Source organism: Maniola jurtina, chromosome 12 (genome assembly GCF_905333055.1).
Source record: "Maniola jurtina chromosome 12, ilManJurt1.1, whole genome shotgun sequence".
Lineage (NCBI taxonomy): Eukaryota > Metazoa > Arthropoda > Insecta > Lepidoptera > Nymphalidae > Maniola > Maniola jurtina.
Window position 1 is genome coordinate 83013 of NC_060040.1, and position 26001 is coordinate 109013.

The 26001-nt window shown below is 39.6% G+C and overlaps 1 protein-coding gene and 1 long non-coding RNA gene across 2 annotated transcripts; one reads left to right on the forward strand and one right to left on the reverse strand.

The window, feature by feature from the left end:
• Nucleotides 1-491: 491 nt before the first annotated feature.
• On the forward strand, nucleotides 492-25010 carry LOC123870333 (major facilitator superfamily domain-containing protein 8). Its single transcript, XM_045913591.1, has 4 exons — nucleotides 492-815; nucleotides 20259-21076; nucleotides 21482-21752; nucleotides 22848-25010. The coding sequence occupies exons 1-4, from the start codon at nucleotides 630-632 to the stop codon at nucleotides 23118-23120; spliced, it is 1548 nt and encodes a 515-aa protein (XP_045769547.1). The 5' UTR covers nucleotides 492-629; the 3' UTR covers nucleotides 23121-25010.
• LOC123870339 lies at nucleotides 8122-9501 on the reverse strand. The gene is made up of 2 exons (XR_006797059.1): nucleotides 9437-9501; nucleotides 8122-9249 (listed from the first exon to the last, which is right to left on the reverse strand). It is a non-coding gene; the product is annotated as an uncharacterized LOC123870339 (long non-coding RNA).
• Nucleotides 25011-26001: the final 991 nt, after the last annotated feature.

The window sequence follows — 26001 nt, forward strand, 5'->3', positions numbered from 1 at the left end:
TAACAATTGGAAACTGTTAAGTATTTCTTTCACTAACCATAATATTTTGATTTACAATTTTTTTTATTAACTATCATAAACTAGTAGAGTTTTTGTTTTATGTTAATATAGACTCAGCGTAACGTACTATGTCACCAAAGTGCCTACTGCCTAGTAAAATTAAATAGCAAAGTGTCTAAACCCTAACGTACAAATCATAACTTATAAGGTGATAATGCGGGTTTATTGTTAGAATTTAGAAGTATTTCCACTGTTAATATAATATGTACACTTACTACTGTGCCACTATTCACATTTTCCAGCTTCAGCAGCCGGCTCTACAGACCGTAGAGCTAGCTTCTGCTCTTCTACCACCTCAGATATTGACCGTGTCGTAAAATATAGTTTGATGAGTCGTTCGCGTCGTCATCAGACGCGCGGCGAGAGGGAAACGATGCCAATGAACGAAATACGAATTCTCGTTCAAATACCGACAACCAGTTCGTATCCGACACACGGAGTGAGCGCACGAGCGCCGTCGCTCGCTCTGCGTGGCCGTTCCTTTGTTTACAAGTATTTGTTTTGAGTCTCGAATGTTATGATCGGGGTTGAGTCGGTCGGGCGGAGTGAGCGTCGCAGGCGCGGCTGACATGGAGTGGCTGAAGGGGCTGGCTCGGCGGCGGGAGGCCCCGGGCGCGGGCGCGGACGACGCGCTGGAGACGGCGCAGGAGCGGCGCGAGCGCTGGCGCAGCGTGTACGTCATGTACTTCACCATGTTCCAGATGTCGCTGGGGTTCAGCATCGTCCTCACGGGGGTCTGGCCCTATCTGGATAAGGTGAGACGACGAAAACACTGCCTCAAAAATATATATATAGAGAGATCGCTCCATCTACACGTGATCTGCACTTTATCTTCACTTACCATCAGATGAGATCGCAACTTCATTAAAAAGTATGTACGTACCTACACACCCAGTATGTAGGTACAAACACCTAAACAGAGATTCCAAATTATCTGACCTCTTTAGAGGACCTGCACGTACCTACCCTGCGGCCTGCCTGCTGCCTGCTGCCTGCTGCCTGCCGCCTGCCGCCTGCCGCCAACCTGCGCCAATCCAGAGCCAGAGGCGATAAGTCTCCGTTTAAATCTTAAAATCCGTTTAATGATCTTAAAATATAATGCAGTGGGTCGCCTGGACGAGATCACTCTAGTGATAAGGTCGCCCTTTGTTAGCGAATCTTTCCTGTACTTTACTTTGTGTCATAGTTTTTAAGCAATTACCTAAGTGTTTAAATAAATAAATAAAAATGGTTAGGTAGGTATATAATTACGCATCTACCTAGTTAGGTGCGTATTTATAAATTGATCAACATATGATTTGAATGTGGGACCTCTGTTCACTGTTCCCTTCACTATCTGTGTGCTAACTGCTACTTGCTAGTGGAGCGCGTTACATGATACTGAGCAAGTTTCATACAGCTTCATTTTGAACAGTGTTTATTTAACAAGCTATTACCTAATTTATCAATCCTTTCATTTTTAAGGCATATAAATGACTTAAATCAGTTAATCTGTTCCGGTAGGTAAAGTAGTTAGGTTAGGTACCTGTGTCCAACTATAATGATTTATTATAATAGTTAATGATATAACGCAGTATCTAAGTAGTAAGTAGCTAGTGTGTTTAAGTATCGGTTGTTACAACTACACACTTCATGTAGGTAGGTGCAGCGGTTACGTACCTCTACATGTGAACGCTTCGCTGCGCTTGCGTCGATATTGATAACTTTAATCGCGATTATTAAGGTGGTTAATAGTCGCGATTTAGCAAATTTTTTAAACTGGACCCTTTCAAGTAGGTAATTTTTTATATACAGTGGTGGTCATATAATTAAGAACGATTTGTAGTTCCAGTCTTTCTTTATCAATATCATGTTTTATGTAGCTCTGTGTTCCTTCTTAGAAGTAGTTAATTATTTTTTGACTTAGCCACATAAATCGGCAAACTGGATTACGAATAGGAGATATGAAATCGCCAAATATTTTTTAATAAATCTCATTTACTTCCAATAGTAACGAATTCAAACACAGATGTAGCTGGACAAATAATTAAGAACGAATATTAAACTGGTTTGAGAATTACTTTAGATGAAACTTAAGTTAAATAGATTACATAAACATGAAAAAATAATCCTTTTAAACTAAAATTGATAGTTAGTGGCATGTCCATAGTTTTAAATTACTGCCTTTCAACGGCGAGGCATTAACTCTATCAATTTTTGACATTTTTCAAGAGAAATAGGGCTCCATTATTCCAAATAAACATCGTAATGCTCTTAAAATTGCTACTATGTCGTTTGATTACACTTTTCTTGGCTTCACACTAAATATTTTCAATTGAATTTAGATCTGGACGTTAGCTGGCTAGTCTAAGACAGAAGCTGACTGTGTTATGCAGAATTTCTCAACAGTGTAGGCTTCGAAATTCGGATCATTGTCGTTCTGGAATATCCAAATAGCTGAAAGCACTTCATCAGCATTACGGTAACATTGTTTCTTCCAGTATGATTTTGTATTGGAATTGATCCATGCTTAGGTATCAGACTAACAAGTCCAACTCTAGGCCCAGAAAAGCACCCCCAAATTTTCGTGTTTTCTTCGTCATGCTTTAATGTCAGTTTTGTGTACTTGGAGTCAAATGCTTTATTCGGAGGTCATCGTACGTATCATTTTCCATCTGAATACACTCTGTTTATTTTTGTTTCATCAGAAAAAATAACATTTTTTCACTGTCTGACAGTCCAGGTTTTCATACGTCTTTGCAAATGTAAGACGGGCTTACCTATGACAACGTTTCAACATGGGTACCTTCCTTGTTTTCCTTCCATACAACTTCTTTTCTACCAAACACCTTTGAATAGTGCGTGACGAGATCGCTGAAGGGTTGTTTTCACCAAAATATTCGTTTCTTAGCTCGCTAGATCCTTTGAGAAGATTTTTGAACGATATTCGTATCATCTCAACGAAATTTCTTTCTCAATTTAGGTACGCGCGGAATATTTGACGTCGTTTCATACGTGTTAAAATGCTTCATAGAATTAAAAACCATTGTTTTCGAGCATTGGAAATAATCAGCTATCTTTTTATGCGACTAATTCTTCTCACAATGTTTTGTTATGACTTCACTTGTAGATTAATCACAAGTTTTACTTGTACCCATTATTTTTATAAAATAATCAAGTTTAATACTTTTACAGCATTAAATGGCGCCAAAAATTATACGAAAAGAGACTTAACCACTGAAGTTCTCTATTTAAACTTGAATAAAAAAATGAACAGTTCAGCGTTCTTAATTATGTGACCAGCCAGTCAGTAGTAGCACAAGATTCAGATCTAATGTCATAAATGTATCTGTTAATTAATTAAATAATAATGTATATAAATGAATACACTAATAATATGGAAAAGTTTTGTGATACCAAGAGATATGAAAAATAATACATGCATTGAGTTATACTAGTTTATTAAAAAAATAATGATCTTTAAATAATCGTTCTTAATTATATGACCACAACTGTATAAACAACCTGTAAGGATGATACTTCCATTGGCGCATTGCCATAAGCCTACGTTGTCGTATTAGTTTACAAATTGCGAAAAACCAAATTGCGAACAGACCCGTGTCATGCTTAATAAGAAAGTCATTGCTTAATAGCTTAATTCGCAATATCTACGTAAGTTAGTTTTCAAAGCATGAAACAAGAAAATGGGTGTTTTCCATTGAAATAATTACCTCCTTACTCGTTTACGAGTAATCCGGCTCGAAGGATCTTTGTTGAATTTGCGACTAGATAATATTGTTGTTAATTTCGGGATGGGATGTCAAAGGATGTCAAAAATAATGCAGAGTTCAAAAAAGGTACGCAAGTACCTACCTAATTCATAGGAGGTAGATACAAATCGGAGCGCCAATTGGACAGTTGAAGTACTTATAAGCAGGCACGTGTGCGGCGCGGCGGATTCATTAACATAGCAATTAGTCGGCGGAGCAGGAATCTGGCGCAACGGCAGGGTCGAGGCAAAGGTCGCCACTCGCCGCGCGGCTGGTTGCCACATCTGCCGCTACGTCGTATCTACCGAGGCACCTACCTACTTATCTACTGGCACAAGAGGCGGAACAGCTCGGAGCCGTGATCAAGGACCAGCGCTTAAGGAGAGGAACGGATCCGGACCGCGTGGCACGCGGGGATCTGCGTGATAGTGTTCGTCTGCCCCAGAAAGGGGAGAAAGACCAAAGGGACAAGGAGGAGATAAATAATTTGTAGGGAGTCAAGAATGCGCCCCTGGGAAACACGCCCAGAGCAAGTACCGGGGGGCTCTCCCGCGATTCGGCCCATATAACCGAGAGGTTCGTGGGGCCATGGGTGGTTGGAGGGTTATCTACTTCGCCTCAGCGCGGGCGCAATGTTCACTAATAAGCTTAATTTGCTAAGTAGGCACTAGGCAGATAGTGTAAGCGTCACTCAGAAAGAGCTTACGAATTATTGGAATGTCCTCCCAAGTGTCATAAGTAGTTAATGGTAGTTCCTAAGCATATGTTAGAAAGGAACGTCTTCTCTATTCCCTTCATTGTCCCTCTCTCGTCGGCTCGCCGTGTTTCGATAATAATCGGTTAGGACTTAGGTAAGATCAGTGAAATGCAGATACTCCATAGTAAACTTTACTAAGTCTAATCTCTTTACATTTGGCCTCTACTAACACAATTAGGTACTTAGTTACTACTGCTCATTATTATAATTATTATTCGTCTTCCCGACAAAACCCTTGTTAAATTCGACTCGCTCCCTTTTATTCCCGTTCCCGTCTGACGTCACGCTCTATCCGTCAGTCGTTTTTTGACACCCCGATGACATGCATTTCAGGGTTGCTAACAGTCGGCCTCCTGCTGGTCTCCAGGGATGTCCTCATTCCTGGGCTCGGCCTTCCAGCTGAGGGTAATGGACCCCATACCCGCAAAATCACAAGCAAAATAAAGTCATAATCCTAAATTATGGATACTATGATTATCATAATAACTTCTCTAACAGATCAAGGCCAAGCTGTGTTATTAGACTATTTTAATTATAACTATAATTGACTTATAAAATAATTATTCCGATTAGACTAAAAATATTGACATCAAATAATAATATATACTGTATATAGGATTAAAGTTGATTAAAGTAGGTACATATTAAACATAATTTTGAAGTTATTAATGTTGAATGAATTGTAATAATAATAATTAGAATATTATTATTTATAATGGTATAACAAGATTGTATTCATGACTATGTTATTGTATTATTGCATACCGAAAGGTAGAATTTGGAGCACCTAACAATAATAGTTTTAAGATCTGTAAACTAACCCGAATTCGCAATAAAGATTATTGAATTGAAAATTGAATTGAATTAGTACTATCCACACAACAAATGACCGTGAAATTTATACAATAATAATTGAGCGATTGAGATCAACATGCTCAAACTTATTTACATAAAAGCTTGATATCATAATCGTATTTACATACTCCACTTTTGTTTTTGATTAATAAGTATTATCTAATTAAATTATTATTATTATATTATATAATTATTAAATTCTAATCATTGTTTAAACCTAGTAATATGCGGTCGCACTATTAAATTATTCCTAATGTATGCGAAGGAGAGAGCTGGTTTTCCTTAATACAGATTGTCAAAATCTAGCAAGGGCAACCACTTTTGATTTTGAATGTTCAAAAAGTACTGAATGTCATTTTACATTAAATTAACTAATTATAAGAATTGTCAGGTATAATCAACCACAACCTAAACTCTTTGTCTATACGACTAAGTATATAATAAGTCCTCTAATAGATCAGAGTTGTGCTATGCAGTTGCGTTGTGTTATACACAAAACCAAATGGCAATAAGACCTACACAACATCAGTAACAATGATTTGAAATTGAGATCAACATAGTTAAGTCTAATTCATATGAATATGAAATAAGTTACATTGTGAAGTTATGATCAGCGCCTAAATAATATTAGTCATTCCAAATTCCACACAAAAAAAAACAAAGAGAATAGCAGAAAGGGAAAATTAACTTTTAAATATTTTAAAACAACAACTCAGTTTGATTGGTACATACTCTACGAATTTATATACTATGCTCAAGGTTGGCGTCCAAAGTCACGAGGTTTAACAGATTTGAGTAAAAGTACGTTTATCTATCCTATCCTTAATACACTAGTTAGAAAAGGGATGCTAATCTTATTTCTTGGTTGGTTATCATTAAAATTAACAGGTAAATCAGAATGATCCTCAGGACATTAATGATACCTATCTTCATTATATGTTTACTTATTTGTTTTAACTTTAATATCTGATCTGATTAGTTTTATTTTTTTTTTGTTAAAATCTAGATCAATTTGTATCCAAATGTATCTAATAATAAATTAATGCATGTCATATAAACTGCATACAAATCTACATAAAATCATTTATGAAATAATGATTATATCACTTCATTTATAATTAACATTCAAAATATTTGCACGCCGCTACGGTTATACTTATACGCTACGGTACATAGTTCAAACACATTAGTATTTGAACTATGTAATAATTACCAACATCTTGTAACACACAATATGCAAATAAAAGGATTATTATTATTATTACTATGTTGCCGAAATTCAAATAAGCTTAGTTAGAATTTAACTGATATTAAGTACTGAACTCAAAACGAGTCACAATAAAATCAATGACGCTGATAATCCTATCGCTTGAAAGACACTGATCTAATTGTTAATACTACTACACACAATCGGATTACTAAGATCAACAAGGTTTTGATAATATTATCTTTTGAAATAATAGAAGTGACTCTAATATTATTAATAAAACTGTACACATCATTCTAAATCACAATAGTCTTAGGAAAGACATTATGTAACAATATAGTTATAACTTATAACCATTATAAAGGCGCGCTTTCATGGGCAATTCTCAAAACTGTTGTTCAGCAAGACATTTGGGTCAATGTGGCATGAGGAATTTCATTTGCCCGTGTAAGCGTATCTTTAGTGATAGTACACATAAAGATATTACTATTTTGTCAGGCATCCGACCCGAAGATCCGACATCGATTTATCGTACGATATGTACCATACAATTAAGCCAAAATAGCAACGCAATGCATTAATGTCTACGCTTTTGTAGGTAATTATTTTTTATTTTTGCGCGTGGGACGAATGATGCCAAAGCCTAGTTCATCACTCCTTCCTCATCTTGGTATAGATCGTCGCAAAGCGATAAGGCTGCCAATTGCACTTGAACATGATGAGTAAGGACAAACAGCGCCCAAAGCTGTTCCAAGTTGGCGCCTCCAATCCAGTGCCGTACCACGCCGTGGGTTGCCGCCTCGTTCTCGTGCGACTCGTGTCAATATGAGGACAAATTAGTGGCACAGATGTAGGAAATTATTTAGTAAATACATTAAGTATACCCTGATATGCTTTAATGACGGGTAAGCGTTACTTGATAGTATTATGACACATCATTATTTAAACTCTGATATAAAGCCGCAGTACAGAGAGCCATAGAGAAGAAAATTTAAACTCTATTCTTCATTCCCAACATAGTATCTACATGTCACAGAGGGTTGACTAGGGAAATGTACCTACTTTCTAATAACGGTAGGCACTCATTTACTATTTTAGATATTCAGTCAGAATGAAAAGCTTAAGTTTGTCTACAATGCAATAATATGGCTCACCCACACCCTCGAGTGGGAGCCGGGAGAAATCTCTGTTTAGAGATAAGCATTTCCAAAGTTACTTAATTTATTATTACTTTGTAACTACAATAAATTTTGGTACCTACATGAATAGAATAGAATAGAATAGAATAGATTTTTATTCAAATAAACTTTTACAAGTGCTTTTGAATCGTCAAATAATTTACCACTGGTTCGGAATGCCGTTCCTACCGAGAAGAACCAGCAAGAAACTCGGCGGTTGCTCTTTTTGCATGAAAAATAAAAATATAATAACATAAAATAATATTCTGCTTTGCGTTTAAAATAATAATATTCATTTTTCCTTATGTCAGTATGTATGTATGTATACATAACATATTTTTTTTATTATTTTTTTATTAGGTCTTGTGCTGACATTGAATCAGTACGGTCCGGCAAAACAAGAACATGTATATTACTCGAAAGCGATATTATTATCATTCATAATCAAAATATCTATTAAATCTCTTTTTTTTTCTTTAAAGGATACATCAACTTCGACCACTATACTCGTATGCCAACTTCAGCCTTTTTGTCCATGACGTTCAACCAATCGTCGCTATTCTTCAAGAAGTCCGAATTATTGTTCAGACATCATAGGTTGTCACCGCCATGGCACCGAAATTGTCCAATAAGGTTTTACCAGACTATTATTGTTCGTCATTTTCCAGCCGCTCTGTCAGCCGTTTTCCAGTTCGTTTGCTGGTTCCAATCATATTCTAGATTCCTCATTCTTAGGTTTTTATTTTAATCACCGCGCTGCCCTCGTTTGTCACACTTGGGACAAAGTCAAAAATTTACACTTGCCGTATGTCACACTTGGGACATAATCAAAATTTCCATCTGCCGTATGTCACACTTGGGACATACTCAAAATTTCCATCCGCCGCATGTCACACTTGGGACATACTCAAAATTACCATCTGCCGTATGTCACACTAGGGACACAGGTCAAAATCCTACCGCGTCACACCTGGGACATTTAAAATAAACTATCTTTGACACACTTGGGACAAAGTATATTCAATCAAATATTCTTAGCAACCACTGCTTGTCACACTTGGGACAAGTCCATACATAAGCCAGTACTCTTCTCTCTCAGTTGTCAGTTGTCACACCTGGGACATTATTTGTTTGAATTTATATTATTCTTTGCACGACATCTACTAGGCACCTCATCATTACATCGCTAATCTTGTCACAACTGCTACTTCTGTTTCGTCACTACTTCTACCACTGCAACTGGTATAATCTTTCACAGTTGAAAGATAAATCTAACGTGACCCCGTGTTTACACCAATCAGCAAGATATGATAATATAATATCTTTTCGGAACAACTATGAAGAACAGCTCACGAAACTTCCATAGCCGTAACTTGGCCTCAATGCAGACTTTCTACTTTTTATCAAGTGTTCTATTCAGTTGCTTCGGTTTGTTTAAAGAGTCTAAAAATAATAATTGCATGAATTATACCATACACATAAACCATAAACATTATACCATAACAATATTAAAATGTTATAACATTTTCCCAAAATTCGCTTTACACACCCGCCGGAAGCGATCACATGAAATAGATAAAGGTGTCAACGATTATGCCATAATGTATCCCATTGATCAAGTAGTACTCACTTCAGTCTCCTATTTATTATGCTTAAGCCTTTTATTCCAGTAGGTATTCCAGCAATAAAACTACGAATAATAAATAGATGTAATAAGTCAACATTTATTTTTCATTATGATCTGCCAGGAACTAAGTTTATACCTTAATGCTTATCCTGGCTTTAAACCCTATGCACGCCACTGCATACGTTTATACAAAACTTGCTACGTGTTTGCTCTCTTGTACTTTATTTGATTAATGAACTGAAGAACCTAGTTATCAAGCCTTTTTATCGTCACTAGCCTTAATACTCAACTATTTGTGGAGTACCTACAGCAATAATCATCTTTAGTGCACGGTGTCATGTCTGATAATTTTTAAAAATTTATTGAGCAACTTGTTCCAACTTTTGACATACCAAAAAGGAACACACCCTTCTTGTAAAACCTCTTTCCCAGAGTCGATCATTTAGTATATGTATTTACCCTCTACATAACAATATCGTATGCTTGATAAGGTAAACTGCTTCTAGCGGGTAAATTAATTAAAGATCTTCAATATGTAACAGTTAAACAATTTAAATAAATGAAATGAAATTAGCTAGTCAACGACAGGGCAGTACAGGGAGAGAATATGTCTCCTTATTGCTTACATGGTGGATCTCGCAGGTTTAATATTTCCACTTGTTATTCATACTCTATATGCTGATAATAATTTTATCAGTTGTCATTCCAGATCTAAACCTAAGTCAGATATCGATTTATTCGTTTATTACTTATATCCGAGGACAGGGATATAATAAAATTAAGTTTGAGTGTCTATTCTGAAAATTATGATTTCCCGGAAATCTCTATTCTAGAGCAACCTCGTGTGTTGATAAGCAATATAAGAAAATAATAAAATACAACATCGCAGACCCAGTAATACAATTGGCACAGTTACTTTATTTTAAGAAAAGATATCTTCGTCTTTTTTTTTTGTTAGATATTGCTTAGTCCTGCATCCCTTAGCCCTTTGACAGCCAAGGGACCCATTTTCCCCTCCTTTATTTGTGTATAAACATATATTTTTGTAAATTCAGGAAACCCAAAAAAAAGGTGCACGGCGTCCCTCGTAGTAGGGACGTAGGGTTCATGTACTATCAACCGTGTGGAATCGCACGTTGTCTAGACTGTTTTATTTGTAAACTTTGATTCTCTATTCTCTATGAACTATTCTCATGAGCAATCACACGATACTAAAGAGAACACCACTACCATCTCCTTTTCCTTCTTGTTTTTTTTTTAATCCGTTTATTAGAGCCTTTTGCTCAAACTTATCAAACTGAGACATAATCAATAGGATATTTGATCAGTTACTAGATATCACTTGTATAAAATGTAATAATTTGTAATAATGCTCACATTTTATATCCCAATTACATGATAAAAGCAAGATAAGAACTACAGAACCCAAAGAACCCATACTCTGCAGAAGCTTAACAAGTGAAACTTCTGTTTTAAGCAAACTATCAAAATTGAAGATTGATATTATTAAATAATTTTATACCTAAATTACACAGAGGTTTGATTAGGTATTATTATATTTTCGCACAAACTCTGACTACTGCCTTTTATGCTGTAATAATCATTTAAATGATTGTAATAATTTGCTCTATTATTTCTTAAAGTTATTTATTCTATAAGTTGTGTAACTTTCAACCATTTTCATTGTATGTAATAAGTACCTATGTATTGGGTAAATATATAGTATGGTTATTTTCTCAGACATTCAATAGATCACATAGATGATTCCTTATGTAGATAAAGTTCTCTCTAATTTTCAGCTCAGCTAACTTTTACTTAAGTAGGTATAGAAAACAGTATCACCTATTAAATTTATATTGGTACCAGTAGGTAATAGCTACAGTAAATATTATGATGTACATACTTGGCAGTTCAGTGAGTATGTTTTACAAAGCCTAAAGACTGTGATTTTTATTTTATATATTATTTATTTATTTTTCCTCTAAATTGTAATAATCACAAATGTACATAATCTAATAAATAAATCTAGTAAAATGTAATAATTAGTGGAAGGGGGTTTCAGTTACTTAGACTTCATTGTGATTTGATAGTAATAATTCAGAGTTTAAAAGAACACTCTTGGACCCAAAATGTGATATTCAACACCTACATTCTTTTTACAATTTATTTATTATATTCTTGCAGCCAACATCCTCACTGTCTAAATAAGGTAAAACATTTGTGAGTGCCACCATTGCCTGATAAACAAATATCTAATTCAATTCTATTTGACATTTTGAGTTGATGTAATCAGTTTTTGTTTTAGTTCAATATATGTAATCATGATTCAACTCCTTTACTTTCATAATGCGCCTCAAAGCTTGGTCGTAGCAATTTTAATTTATAATCTACCCAAAGATAACTTACAAGATAAAATACAAGAATCTACATACCTATGTGCTTCTGCGAACATGTGTGTTTTATGTCTTTCTGTTCCTGGTTTGTACATACCTAGTCAGATATGAAACCTGTAATGTTTTCATCCCCTATACCTACTAGGTATTCAAAGCAAATTAATAATTCTAATTTGGTAGGTACTTCCAGATTCAGAACGGGTTCAATGTTGCGCCAGCATAATCTTGATTTGCCTAGTGAACCTAGAGTGGACCAGTTGATCTGCCCCAGGTGAAATTTTTAAAACCTCTCCTTTGTGTCCAGTATCAATCCAGTAGAGAACTCATCAAATATCTGTAAGGCCATGTCTGCCACGGGCTCGAACCCAAAATTTGATGTGAGGTGGTGGGTAATGACACACACCCACACATATCTCATCACATGAAGTTTCTACAATCTCTTCTTTATACTGAAAGCTTGAAACTGAAACATTATTGTGTGTACTGTGTAGATATGTAATCAATAACCATACATATTTTGAGGTATATTTACCTCCAAATATTGGAATTATTTAATTCAAAGTTAGAAACCTTGATTACATCTACTAGATAAAATAAATTTGTATCAATTAACCTTAAAAAAAAAGAAATTGTCACATTCAAATGTAATACTGAATGATTAAGTATGAATATTCTATTGTATTTTATAGATAGCATAGAGGACCATATCCCAACTCTTCCTACTCTAAGATGGAACCTGTGCTCAGCCATTAGCCTTGACAGGTTGATAATGCTGATTGAATTTCCCAAAGATACATCATACTCTAGACAAGCCAAGCTCATACATTCTGTATTTTCGCAAAAATTACGTTAACTAACATTTGAAGAAAGTAGGAAGTTTATAAGTATGTTATTATATAAAACAACCATAGCAAGACTGTATATTCTTGTACTTTATAGATACTCATGCAGTGCCTGTGCAGGACTACATCTTAGCAATCTGCCAGCCCTCTATATGTCACTAGTATTTCCATCTTAGCTGTATGTTACAATGTGACTGCCATCGATACATCCTTAGAAGTTGCATAAAATTCGAAAGCTCGGTACAGCTTAAACAATTGTTATAATTTTACTAACACCCTAATCTCTACTTAAACTATGTTTCAATCAAGGGTTCCACCACTTGTAGTCAATGCACACTTGTAGACACACAAATCTTAGACTTTATGTCTTTTATTTCTATTTCTGCACTATTTTTCTCAAATTAAGAGTAGAATAACTAGTAAATCTTACTGAAATAAAGCATAGTTTACACGGAGCCAACACTGGCTGCCAATAAGACTGGCAGCCAGTGCTGGCTTGGTATTGGCCTTGTGTAAACAGTTTTTCAAGCCAAGCCAGCGCTGGCTGCCAACGCTGGCGAGAATAGAGCGACCGTCTATTTTTCTAGCCAGTGACCTCCGCCCGCATACCCTTCGACCCCCGCGCCAGCGTTGCGGACACGTGTAGACGAGTCTCGCCAGTCACTGGCGAACGTCCGTACGGTGTGTGTTCTTTGTTGTTTTTCCAAACGTGTGCACACCAGAAGAAAAAATCCGTGAATGATTGGCCGCGTCTAAACAACAAGGGCCAGGCCAACGCTGGCTTGTCTGCAGACTGGCACCAGCATTACTGGCTTCGTGTAAACTCTACTTTACTGACAATATGTCTACACAATACTCACACATAGAAATTACAACTTACTTTGCCCATATTTCTCCTATTCGAAATGAAAAGTTCGTGTAGGTAGGTACTGGACAACATTTGTGACTGTCTGTAGGAAGTTAGGAACTAATCTCCACTCTGTACCTTCCTTCACTGATGAGTAGGTACATTTACAGCTTCAATATCTCAGTGCTATCAACTACAAACTAGGTATAGTAACTATTATGTAGTTGTATTCGCAGGCAAAGCTAGTGGCTAGTCAATAAATGGAAATAGGTAGCTTTTGCCACACATTTGGTGTAACTATAGATACCGACCTTGGTACAATCCAACCAACTAATTTAAAACATTACATACCAGCTGTGGGCTGAGGGTTTTCCTTCATCTCTTACCGCACTTCGGATGTTAGAAAGGAACGTCTTCTCTATTCCCTTCATTGTACGTCTCTCGTCGGCTCGCCGTGTTTCGATAATAATCGGTTAGGACTTAGGTAAGATCAGTGAAATGCAGATACTCCATAGTAAACTTTACTAAGTCTAATCTCTTTACATTTGGCCTCTACTAACACAATTAGGTACTTAGTTACTACTGCTCATTATTATAATTATTATTCGTCTTCCCGACAAAACCCTTGTTAAATTCGACTCGCTCCCTTTTATTCCCGTTCCCGTCTGACGTCACGCTCTATCCGTCAGTCGTTTTTTGACACCCCGATGACATGCATTTCAGGGTTGCTAACACATAGATATGTACCCAAGTGAATGGACGGACAGAATGTCTCGCTATTGGCTGGTTCATTGCCTCCACGACACGATAACGACTCACAGATAACAACCTACCTAGTTGTTAGCGTGGCTTACTGGCCGTACCTACCGACAATAATACAATTAATACGTAACGAATTGTTTAGTTAACATTCAATGATTTCTATTTATTACAAAAACTACTAAACAGTAGGTACTGACAACGCCTACCTGCTAACTCGGAATATAAATGGGGTGAAATGTAGGTACATACTTATGTAGACATATATTTAGTTAGGTAACTACTTGTAGATATGATTGCCCTGCACGCCAAGTCTGCGGCACGCGTAGCTGATATCAGTGGTCTAGTACGACTCGGCTTCGCAGTCGAAGGGCGAAGTATCATCGCGAGTACACTTAGGTTCTCAATTCGTCGGATATTTTTTTAATTTTCATGAAAATTGATTTTTTTTATTTGTAAGTAAACTTACTACTCATTAGTTACCGAGCGGCACCCACAGGAGGCTTAGTCATAGAGTCCCGCTGGCACGCTTCGGGTACGGAACCCTGAAATAAGGTGAACAATAAATAGTTATTTGAGTGACGATGACAGATATAATATCCGATGGATGGATACTGGGCAGTGGAAATAATTCCAAGATTTGGTTGAATGATCGATTGCACGCTCCGCAATGATATCATCAGGGCCTTGATAGCGGCAGCTTAGCTACCTACCTACACTGTTTTGGAATAACCATAGGCAGGTAGGCAGGCACCTATGCAAATGATGATTACATTCCCTACCTGTGTGCCTCTACCAACTCTCTTATAGTACCTATTGCTTATAACTTGGTAGATACTCGACAGTACCTACCTATCATTTTATTTTATTTAATAGGAAGCCAACGGTATACAAAGAAAAGTAATTATGACGACTTATATCGACACCTGCAATTTAAAACATTGTAACTCACTTTTTAGCGAAAATGACCTTTAAACACAGGGTTAATAAGAAAAAAATGCTCTTTCTTTTGCGCTTACCGTCGTATCTAAATTCACTCCCGTTACGATTTTAGCCAGCATAAAAACATTGTAACTAGTCGTCCACTAACGATGAAAAAAAGGTATCTTTAGTTACACACACTTGCCCGTGGTAAGTAATAATAATTTTACAAAACAATAATTGTAACATAAGATACAATTTTTTTCTTGGTAAGATTTCTTACATAAATGAAAATATTTCGTTAACTTTCATCGTAACTTGAGTTACGATGTTTTCATTCTTAAAATATAATAATCATTTCAAATAAAAAAATTGTAATTCCGCCGTATATTTACGTTCCTGTTCTAATAACTAAACTTAGAATGCATGCAGTGTCAACCACATCTCCCTGCGACCCCGCACTTCTTGTTTTGATCGAGTTACAACGCGTGCATTGCCGGCGTTTTACGCATTGTTAATTAATTTGTACTGTTTTAATATTAAAAATAGCTGTTATCATTGTACACAAGTGTAAATTAAAAATTTATAACACCCCCGACGATCCAAAGTATCTGAGTTTTCCAAAACATCATTTTCAAATAAATAATTATGTATTTAGGCAACGTCCATCTTGACAGCTTGACATTTGTCAATTGACATAATATTATGAACCTAACGGATATCTAACCTTCTTTTCTACAAGAAAACTAGAAAAGAGCTGATAACTCTTAAACGGCTGAACCAATTTTTTTTAAATTATAGCTAAGAACACTCTCGATCAAGCCACCTTTCAAACAAAAAAAAACTAAATTAAAATCGGTTCATTCGTTTAGGCGCTACGATGCCACAGACAGATACACAGATACACTGATACACAGATACACACGTCAAACTTATAACACCCCTCTTTTTGGGTCAGGGGTTAAAAAATTGGGACTGCGATATTAACAATGTGAAAGTAACCTGGAGTAAAATTATGCACATTAAATTTATCAGTAGCTTACCAAACATAATTACTTTTCAATATGATTCTTTAAGTGACACTGAGATGTCTATAATTAATATAGCTCAAGTTTCTGTTCGATCAGGTACTCGTCATAATGTAAAGGAACCTCAAAACAATGATCAAAATATTAACATTCCAAAGGCTTATAACGCGCTCTTGCCTATATCTGCTGCAAAATATAAAGGTTTAATAAATTTGTGCAATAGCAAAGCTATTCCAGATATCTATCATGATTATTTTATAAAGCCTCATTTGAGCTCAAACGTACCAAATGCAAGTGAGTTTGATTAATATGTACCTAATTGTGTCTATTTTTTTGATGCATAAATTATAAAGAATAAGTTTTTTGTTGCTGTACTTAGTTCCCGTCAAACATATTTAAATGTGAGTGCTAGTGAACGGAGAAGAAAGCAACAGCTCTTACTCATTGTTCTTTAACAAAATACCTTATCTTTTGTAAAAGAAACAATGAGAGAGCTTATCCACTTCCTTCACCTACCACCAGCACCCACATATTTAAACATGTTTAACAGGATCTTTACATTATATTGTTGAGGTTGATTATGACTGATTTTAATTAGTTGAATAAAAATTAGAAAGTGATTGGTTGATATGCCTAGTTCCCATGAAGATTCGAAAATGTCTGTGTTACATTCCTGTCAAACTTTATTGTAGTTGCTTGAACTGGAAGGAGAAGCAAGCAATCGCTCTGACTCAGAGTTATAAGACAAAGATAGAGCGATCATTTCCCCTCCGCTTTCACGCAAATAATTTATAAACTTGCGAGAAAGCATAGGGAAAATGATTGCTCTGTCTTTGTCTTAAAACTCTGAGTCATAGCGATTGCTTGCATGACTTGCTTCTCCTACCAGTTTACGCAACTAAAATAAAGTATGACAGGAATGTAACACAGACATTTTTCTAAATTGAAAAGGCTGATTCATTAATGGTTAATTTTCAATGAAGATTTAAAATTCACAGTTTACAGTTTTTGTCTAACTTTAAATGTAGCTGCGTGAAATTGGAGGGTAAAGCAAGCCATCACTCTGTCACAAAAGACAATTTTCCCCTACTTCCACGCAAAAACAATAAAGCCTAAAGGCAATTGTTGTACGTCCTTAAACGCTTATTAAAATAATTGAAAATCTATGATTATTGTTACTTTACTTTGTAAAACTTACACCCTATGTAAACCTAAATGTAAAGATTGATTAACTTTAGGTTTATTTTGATATTTTGGAACTGTAATAATAAAAACAATGCAAATTAATTCATTTTTTATTTTTATGGTAACTCCAACTATGTATTAAAATAAATATTATCCATTGTAACTCAGACTTACAATTATTTTTCTCGGTAAATTAGTTATTGCCCTACTAAATTGCACTGTATGTCTGAGTTACAACTGTAATTTGGAAACCAGTTTTTAATGAAAAATCATTGTAAGTCATAAAAACATATAAAATACATAAGTAAACAACAATTTAGTCATACAGAAATGTAGATAATCCCTTTTTACTTATATTTACAAAATTGGAAGACGCTAGGACTTTTAGGAACAAAGTGAGAATATTTTGAATGTTTAAATCGCTCTCCTGAAAAGTAGTGAAAAATGAGTTACAATGTTTTAAATTGCAGGTGTCGATATGAACTTAGGGCTATCAATGTATACTCACTTACAGGCTAACTCAACATGCATACTTCTAGTTATAAAAATACTTACCACCAGGATCACTGCTTCTATTATCTACTTGGGAGCTTTGTCACTGCAATGTTCAAATTACTTACGTACCTACCTACCTGCCTACTGAAAACTCGCCGCTTAGGCGCTTCGTATTGTTTGCGACAGGTCGAGATGGCAATTTTCTCTGCAGATGACATCATACCGGATAATCGAAATCAATATAGGTAGGTACTACTTACCTTATAAAATAACCTTTTTAGGGTTCCGTAACTCAAAAGGAAAACGGAACCCTTATAGGATTACCTACAAAAAAAAAAAATACCCGAGTACGGAACTGTCGGTGCGCGAGTCTGACTCGCACTTGGCCGGTTTTTGTTGTTTCGGAACACAGTATAACGACATGTTCTCTCGATGCGATCCTCTGCAACCCGAGCGCGTGAAGTCAGCGGGAGTTGGTGAGTCTCCACTCGCCCGCCTCCCGCCTCCCGCCTCGAGCGAGCGCGTGAAGTCAGCAGGAGTTGGTGAGTCTCCACTCGCGCGCCTCCCGCCTCGAGCGAGCGCGACCAGCGGCTTCTGTATCTACGTACCTACGTGCTGTGCTGGGCGAGTGATTCGGCACGCGTATGGCTCTTTGCCAGAGCATTATCATTTTTGTCGTACTAAAACCCGGAATTTTTAAAGTTACGAAAATAGGTAGTACCTACCTACCTACCTATGTCGATCACGCCGCGCCGGAGACAGCGAGCGGGCTTTATTTTTATTTCCTAAACGCTGCGCTGTACAATTTTCATAGGTCCTAGTCAATAGTAACATAAATATTCGGTGACATCGCTGTTTGTACTGTATCTCCATAGCGTGTGTAAAACTCACGATACCGTGAGTATCAATTATTATTATTGACAGTTGTTATCCCAAACATGGCGTGTTGGTGTTGGATGATCGATGGTGACACGAGATGTATCGCGTCCGGCGCCTCGACACACGACACAGTGCCCACTGATGAATTGGGAAATTGCTGCAAAGATAGCCGTGACGTGGCGATGACTCTGCCGACTCCCGCCAGTGATAAACCGTGGACGTTTTGATAACTCTAAGCAAAGAATACGAATGGTGAAACTTAAAATTTTTAATAGGTATTTTAACTGGCAGCTTTTCTGCTCGGAAACGGATAGGGCATCGAGGATACGACGACCGAAGTATGGCGGGATACTGCGGGCTGCAGCGCCCCGGGCGAAGTCGCCGGTGGGTTCCCGACAGGCGCCTCGGCGCTGCGCTGACCGCCCGCCTGTCCGTTGTGCTCAACAGACACAACTCTGAATGAGCAGCACCGAGCGACACAGGCCCCAACGCCCCCAACGCCCCGTCGCTCGCCGCTTCCGACTCACGATGTGCAGGAGGCGCTAACTCTGTCATCTATAGAGTACACTTTGACTTTGCTCAGGCTTAATATTGAGTTAATTGATTTGATTGATTGATGGCTAGGGTATTGATTTGATTGATTGATGGCTAGGGTATTGAGTTGATTGATTGATCGCTAAGTAGAGATAAGGCCGCCAAATTGTACCTATTTATATTTTGTTGTGTTTACATGTGCTTTTCTGTACTAATTTTGTGGTAGACAATAAAAGTGTATTCATTCATTAATTCATTCATTAAAAAGAGACGGATTTATGTAAGAGATTACACCTGTCTCGTTTTAAGTCAGTCCTAAGTGTAAGCAAAGTCAGAATGCGCTCTGTCGATCTCGCCCTAGGAATCTCCGGGCGACGTGAGCTGCCTGAGCTGCCGTCACGAGCACTGAGGTCGGACGGAAGCCTAGCTGAAGTATTGTAAAAGTACAATAAGTAGATAGCATCATAAGTGACGCTGTAGAGTTGTCAGAGATCAGTGAGAGGATGCGGTTAACTTGAGCGGAGAACTTAGCATTTCGCCACATTTTCTACCTACTATTGGGAAGGCGACGAAAATATTCCCAGATCCTACTAAGTATACGGTTTCTTATCAACAAAATCCTCGCTAACAATATCGTAGAGGAAGGGTGTCGCTGTGGTATCGTTCAGACCGCCTTCCGCCATTACCGTTCGAGTCCAAGACCACCAAATATATCCTACTTATTCAAAGGGGATAAACTCAGAGAGATATTTTGTTCCCGAAACTCTTCATTTTCGTCCTCCAACTCGAGATTCCAATGCCTCAGGAAGGCGTTTGAGTTATTTTGAGTTTACAATTAGAAAATCTCTTTTTTGGGAAGCCTTGGGTATTGTTGGATGAACTACGCTCGTATCACCTAGAACGGATGTTGTTATCCTGACTGGTCGATGTGTCTGGTTGCAGCTGCAGCCCGGCTCGAGCAAGGAGGCGCTGGGGCTGGCCGTGGGCGCCAGCCCGCTGGGGCAGCTGGCCGCGTCGCCGCTGCTGGGGCTGTGGGCCAACCGCGCCCGCAGCTCGCGCGCGCCCATGCTGGCCACGCTGGCGCTGTTCGTGTTGGCGTCGGTGCTGTACGCGCAGCTGCACCTGGCGCGGCCGCACGCGCATCACTGGATGCTGGCGGCGCGCGCGCTGGTGGGCGTCAGCTCCGCCAACGTGGCCGTGGCGCGCGCCTACCTGTCGGCGGCCACGCTGGCGCACGAGCGCACGCGCGCCGTGGCGGGCGCGTCGCTGGCGCAGGTGCTGGGCTTCGTGGTGGGGCCGGCGCTGCAGGCCGCGGCCGCGCCGCTGGGCCCCGGCGCGCCGTACGCGCCGCCGGGCGCCGCGCAGCCGCCGCTGCGCCTCGACATGTACACGGCGGCCGGCTGGGCCAACGCGCTGCTGGGCCTGCTCAACTTCGTGCTGTTCCTGCCGTGCTGCTTCACGGAGCGCAAGATCGCGGCGCGCGAGGCGATGCAGCAGCACGGCAAGCGCAGCGAGAAGGAGGCGCTGCAGGCGATCGCGCCGGACTACGTGAGCAGCTGGACGCTGGTGGGCGCGTTCTTCGTGCTGGTGTTCAACTTCGTGCTGCTGGAGACGCTGGCCACGTCGCTCACCATGGACCAGTTCGCGTGGAGCAAGCGCCAGGCGCTGGAGTACATGGGCGCGCTCATGAGCGCCGGCGCGCTCGTCGCCTGCGTCGTGTTCGCGCTCATCGCGCCGCTCACCAGGCTCTTCGAGGAGAGGTGGATATTTGTTTATTTATACCTACACTAGCACTGACTGCAATCAAACCTGCTGACAGTTAATGATGGTGTAGCCTGAGGTGGGCGCGCTTTCCTATTCACTCTGTACAGAGAAAACCTCAAGCCGAAAGGGAATTTCATATCCTAGCGGTTCGAATTAGGAATGAGGGTATATTATGCTTTTTTAGTGTGGGAGGAAATAAAAATGGACCCATTTCAATCAGCTTTCCTTAGAAAAGTTTATGTTTAATTTTATTTTGACAAGGTCTAATTGAAGGTCATAAAAGGCGTTCAGGAGCCGCAACACGAAGGTACCTAGTTGTTGATATCGAGCTTCCGGATGAGGCGAGAGTGAGTTGTCGGCTCTAATCACCGAAGTAAGCCTGTTGTCGTGTCGCGTCGCAGAGCGCTGCTGCTGTGGGGCGGCTTCCTGCTGACGGGGCTGGCGTCCCTGCTGTGCATCCCGTGGGGGCCGGGCCCGCCGCCCCTCGCGCCCGACGCGCTCGGCGCGGACGCATCGGGCGCGCCGGAGGCCGGCGGCGGGTGTCCTCAGCACTCGCAACCCTGGTGTGCGACCTCCCGCGGCCTGACCCTCGTGCAGTTTCTTCTGGGCTACTTATGTGTATCTATTGGATACCCTCTGGGAGTCACCCTCATACAGACTATATTCTCTAAGGTAAGTTTTCTTACAAACCGATTCAGTCTGTGTATGCTGCGGTTTTTTTTTTGTGTAATATGATATGGTGTTTTCTTCTACATTCATAGCAGGATGTATGTCTGCATTAAATTACACCTGCGCCGGCTGTAAACAGTTGTAGCATAATACCTCATTCTTCATAAATTCTGATCTCGTAGTTGGCGTTTACTTAGGAAACTTAGTAAAATTATTTCTTACTAGCTGATGCCCGCAGCTTCGCCCGCGTGGATTGGTCAGATCCCCTGCAGCATCAGGATTGAGGAGTTGGACTCCAAATTTTTTATGAAACAATGTCGCAAAGTTCCTCTATCGATTAAAAAAGAAATGACGCAAATCGGTTCAGAAATCTCGGAGATTTCGGTGTACATAGGTAGAAAAACACAACTCCCTTTTTAAAAGTCGGTTAAAAAAGTAGCCTATTTTACGCCCTGGTCAATCCTCTACTTGCCTGTGAAAGTCCCGTCAAAATCGGTTCAGCCGTTCCAAAGATTAGCCTTTTCAAACAGACAGACAGACAGACAGACAGACAGACAAAAATTTTAAAAACGTGTGATTCAGTTATGGTATCGTTCAAATAACCATATGAGCTTAATATGAGGTAGTTATTTCGAAATTACAGACAGACACTCCAATTTTATTTATTATTAAGTATTAGTATAGATGGGAAGTGGAAGGAGTTTCTGAAGAATTAATTCATTTTGGTGCTAAAGACTCTGTTGTCTGTATTTTTTTAAACTCCAATTCCTTCAGGAAGTCTTGAAGTTCTTGCATTTTAGATTCCTTCAACTTTGATATTCTTTCTGGTATTATCCCTCGGTCACGTGATTTGAGAAGTATACCTGCGTAGCCTCCTTGATGGCTAGCGTGTAAGTCTTATATTTCATAAGAGAGGGAGGGAGAGAGAGAGAGAGAGAGTTAAGAGATAAGGTACTATCAAGTATTATCTACTGTGGTATATCACTACGCAATAAAGAGCAATTTAGCTCGCACTGCGATCTAAAGTTAACGAACGGAATATCTCTGTCCCTGTTGTGAGATCGTCGTCGGTGTATGTTTCGGATGCTGGGTCGGCAGGTGCTGGGCCCGCGGCCGCAGGGCGTGTGGATGGGCGTGCTGACGGGCGCGGGCTGCGTGTCGCGCGCGCTGGGGCCCGTGTTCGTGGCGGCCGTGTACGCGCGGCGCGGCCCGCTCGCCACCTTCAGCGCCACCGCCGCGCTCACGTTCGCCGCGCTGCTGGCGCTGCGCGTGGTGTACGCGCGCCTGGCGCCGCCCGCGCCGCCGCCGCCGCCCGCCGCCGCGCCCGCGCACGAGCTGCAGCCGCTGCACGCCGCCGACCAGCCCGCGTGACCACAGCTCTACCGCCTTCGGTGCAAAGCCGGATAAAGCGTTCGTTCTAATGTTGGATAGATGCCGGTGCTACTTTGCCGACTAGGACTTTGAAAGAATGATGGTAAAAAAAACGAATTATGGCTATTTTAGACACGATATCAAAAATAGTGAACTTTTTCTTATCGTTGTAATTGTATAGAGATGAGGAATGCGAATGCTTTGTGTAGATAGTAATACTTGAAGTAGACAAAACTATTGTAAGGCTTTTCCATACGTGAGCTCATTTAATTATTCAATAATAAGTTAAGATAAGACGTTTAAGATAATATTATTTAGTTCAAGAGCAACGAATTTTAGAATAATTTTAGACAGAGTGATGCGCGATTATATCAAGAGTCTGGAAATATTGTGTAGGGGCTCGCAGACAAGACTGAGTGATGGCTGTGGCTGTGTATTCCTACGGTGCAGTGGGTGCGACTGATATGTAACACACCCACTGCTAAGCTAATCCGTCGCCGGTGTTTTCCAACTTGGCTTAGCACACTGTCGTGTGTCTACACTCTGGACACAGATGTGTGTGAAAATGAGACACCTGTTAATTCCTCGATTTAAGGCGGATTTATATTTGACTGACGCGACGACACGTGTCGTGTCCTGGCGTGATGCCTAGCGTTTACATTAATATGTCGTGTTCTGACGCATCAGGATAATATTTAGAATCAATCAAATCATTTACGTAAATAAACAAGCGATACGACTCTGACGCGTCATAACATAGCACTGAGGTGCGCACATTAATGTGACGTGTCGTGATGGCGCCGATTCCGTGCCCCCCGCAACCCGCAGCTCTGACGCGACACATCAGAAGCCATCACATCACGTCATAACACATCAATGTAAACGTTTCCATACAAAATGTATGATACCGATTCAGTTCTGACACGACACGTCAGTCAAATATAAATCCGCCTTTATTCTCATGACTCAGTTGTATGTCGTTACATCGCTCACTACAAGGTGTCTGACTTTCATGACATTCTGTGTAGGACGTAGGTATAAGACAACTACTTTACGCTCAAAAACCTTTGGTTGGAGAACTCAAACTCAATACAGGTAATATTATAGGTACCTATGTAACTTGTGAGTATATTGTTTTATAAGATAATAGTATCATCAAATATCATCATCATCATCATCACGATCAACTCATCGCCGGCGCACTACTGAGCACGGGTCTCTTCTCGCAATGAGAAGGGTTGAGGCCACACTCCGCCACGCTGGCCCGGGGGCGGATTGGCAGAATATATTGTTATAAAATATTATTTTTGCTAAGCGGAATCGATTGTTGTACAAATAGGTACCTAATTTTATATTTTTAGAAGTTTACATAATTTATTAAATGCGTATATTTGTATATAGCGGTGAAATGTTATAATATCTGTAGTAAGTATCTGTTATTATTTAGACTGATCGAGATGAAACTATTGTGTTGGTATTTTAAGTGTGTTTGCATCCAGCGATATTAGATAGAGATACAGAGACAGCCGCTGGAGCGCGTCAGACGCGAGGCGCGACCGAAGCGCTCCGCGGCTCACCCACTGATGATGACGATCCGGCGCGACTGATGCGACTGACGCATCAATATGAACAAGACCCCGACAAATTGTAGTCGGGATAGAGTCATTATTTCCAAAGAACAGCTTCCGAAGTCCGATACATTCGAATCCACTAGTGACCAGGCTGCCCGAGACGCCTAAAGAGAAAATGGATTCTCGATGTCGCTTCCTGATCCATACTAATATTATAAACTAGCTGATGCCCGCAGCTTCGCCCGCGTGATTGGTCAAATCCCCTGCAGCATCAGGATTGAGGAGTTGGAATCCAATTTTTTTATGAAACAATGTCGCAAAGTTCTTTTATCGATTAAAAAAGAAATGACGCAAATCGGTTCAGAAATCTCGGAGATTTCGGTGTACATTGGTAGAAAAACACAGCTCCCTTTTTGAAAGTCGGTTAAAAAAGTAGCTTATGTCACTCCCTGGTCAATTCTCTACTTGTCTGTGAAAATCCCGTCAAAACCGATTCAGCCGTTCCGTAGATTAGCCTCTTCAAACAGACAGACAGACTGACAGACAAAAATTTTAAAAACGTGTGATTCAGTTATAGTATCGTTCAAATAACCATATGACCTTAATATGCGGTAGTTATTTCGATATTACAGACAGACACTCCAATTTTATTTATCAGTATAGATGCGAAAGTGTGTCTGTCTGTTTGTCTGTCTGTCTGTCTGCTACCTTTTCACGGCCCAACAGTTTACCGATTCTGACAAAATTTGGTACAGAGTTAGCTTATATCCCGGGGACGGACATAGGCTACTTTTTAAAATCAAAGAGTTCTTACGGGATTCCTAAAGACCCATCCGCTCAACCTATTGGTATGAAATTTGGTACCGAGGTAGCTTGCGTCCATGTTATTGACATAGACAACTTTTATCCCGGAAAACCAAACAGTTCCCACGGGATCTTCCAAAACCTACATCCACGCGGACGAAGTCGCGGGCATCCTCTAGTAGGCAATAACACATAGAGTGGTGCTCCTAAAGAAGAGCAGCCTTCAAACAACAGTGACCAACTGAATCATAAATCATAATGTATTTATTGCAAATACACGTTACATTATATGTATAGATGGTACAAAACTTTTCAGGTCAGACAGACACACTTTCGCATTTATAATATAAGTATGGATTAGTCTAATTTGCTGCCTAAAAGTCCTCAGGCTGATCGCAAGTGACTATGTGCGCGACAGTCGCGGCGCGTCTGTCGCGCGTCAGTCGCGACTCACGGAAGTCTGCCGCTCGCAATGCGTCGACGTGTGTCCATCGCGGGTAGAAACG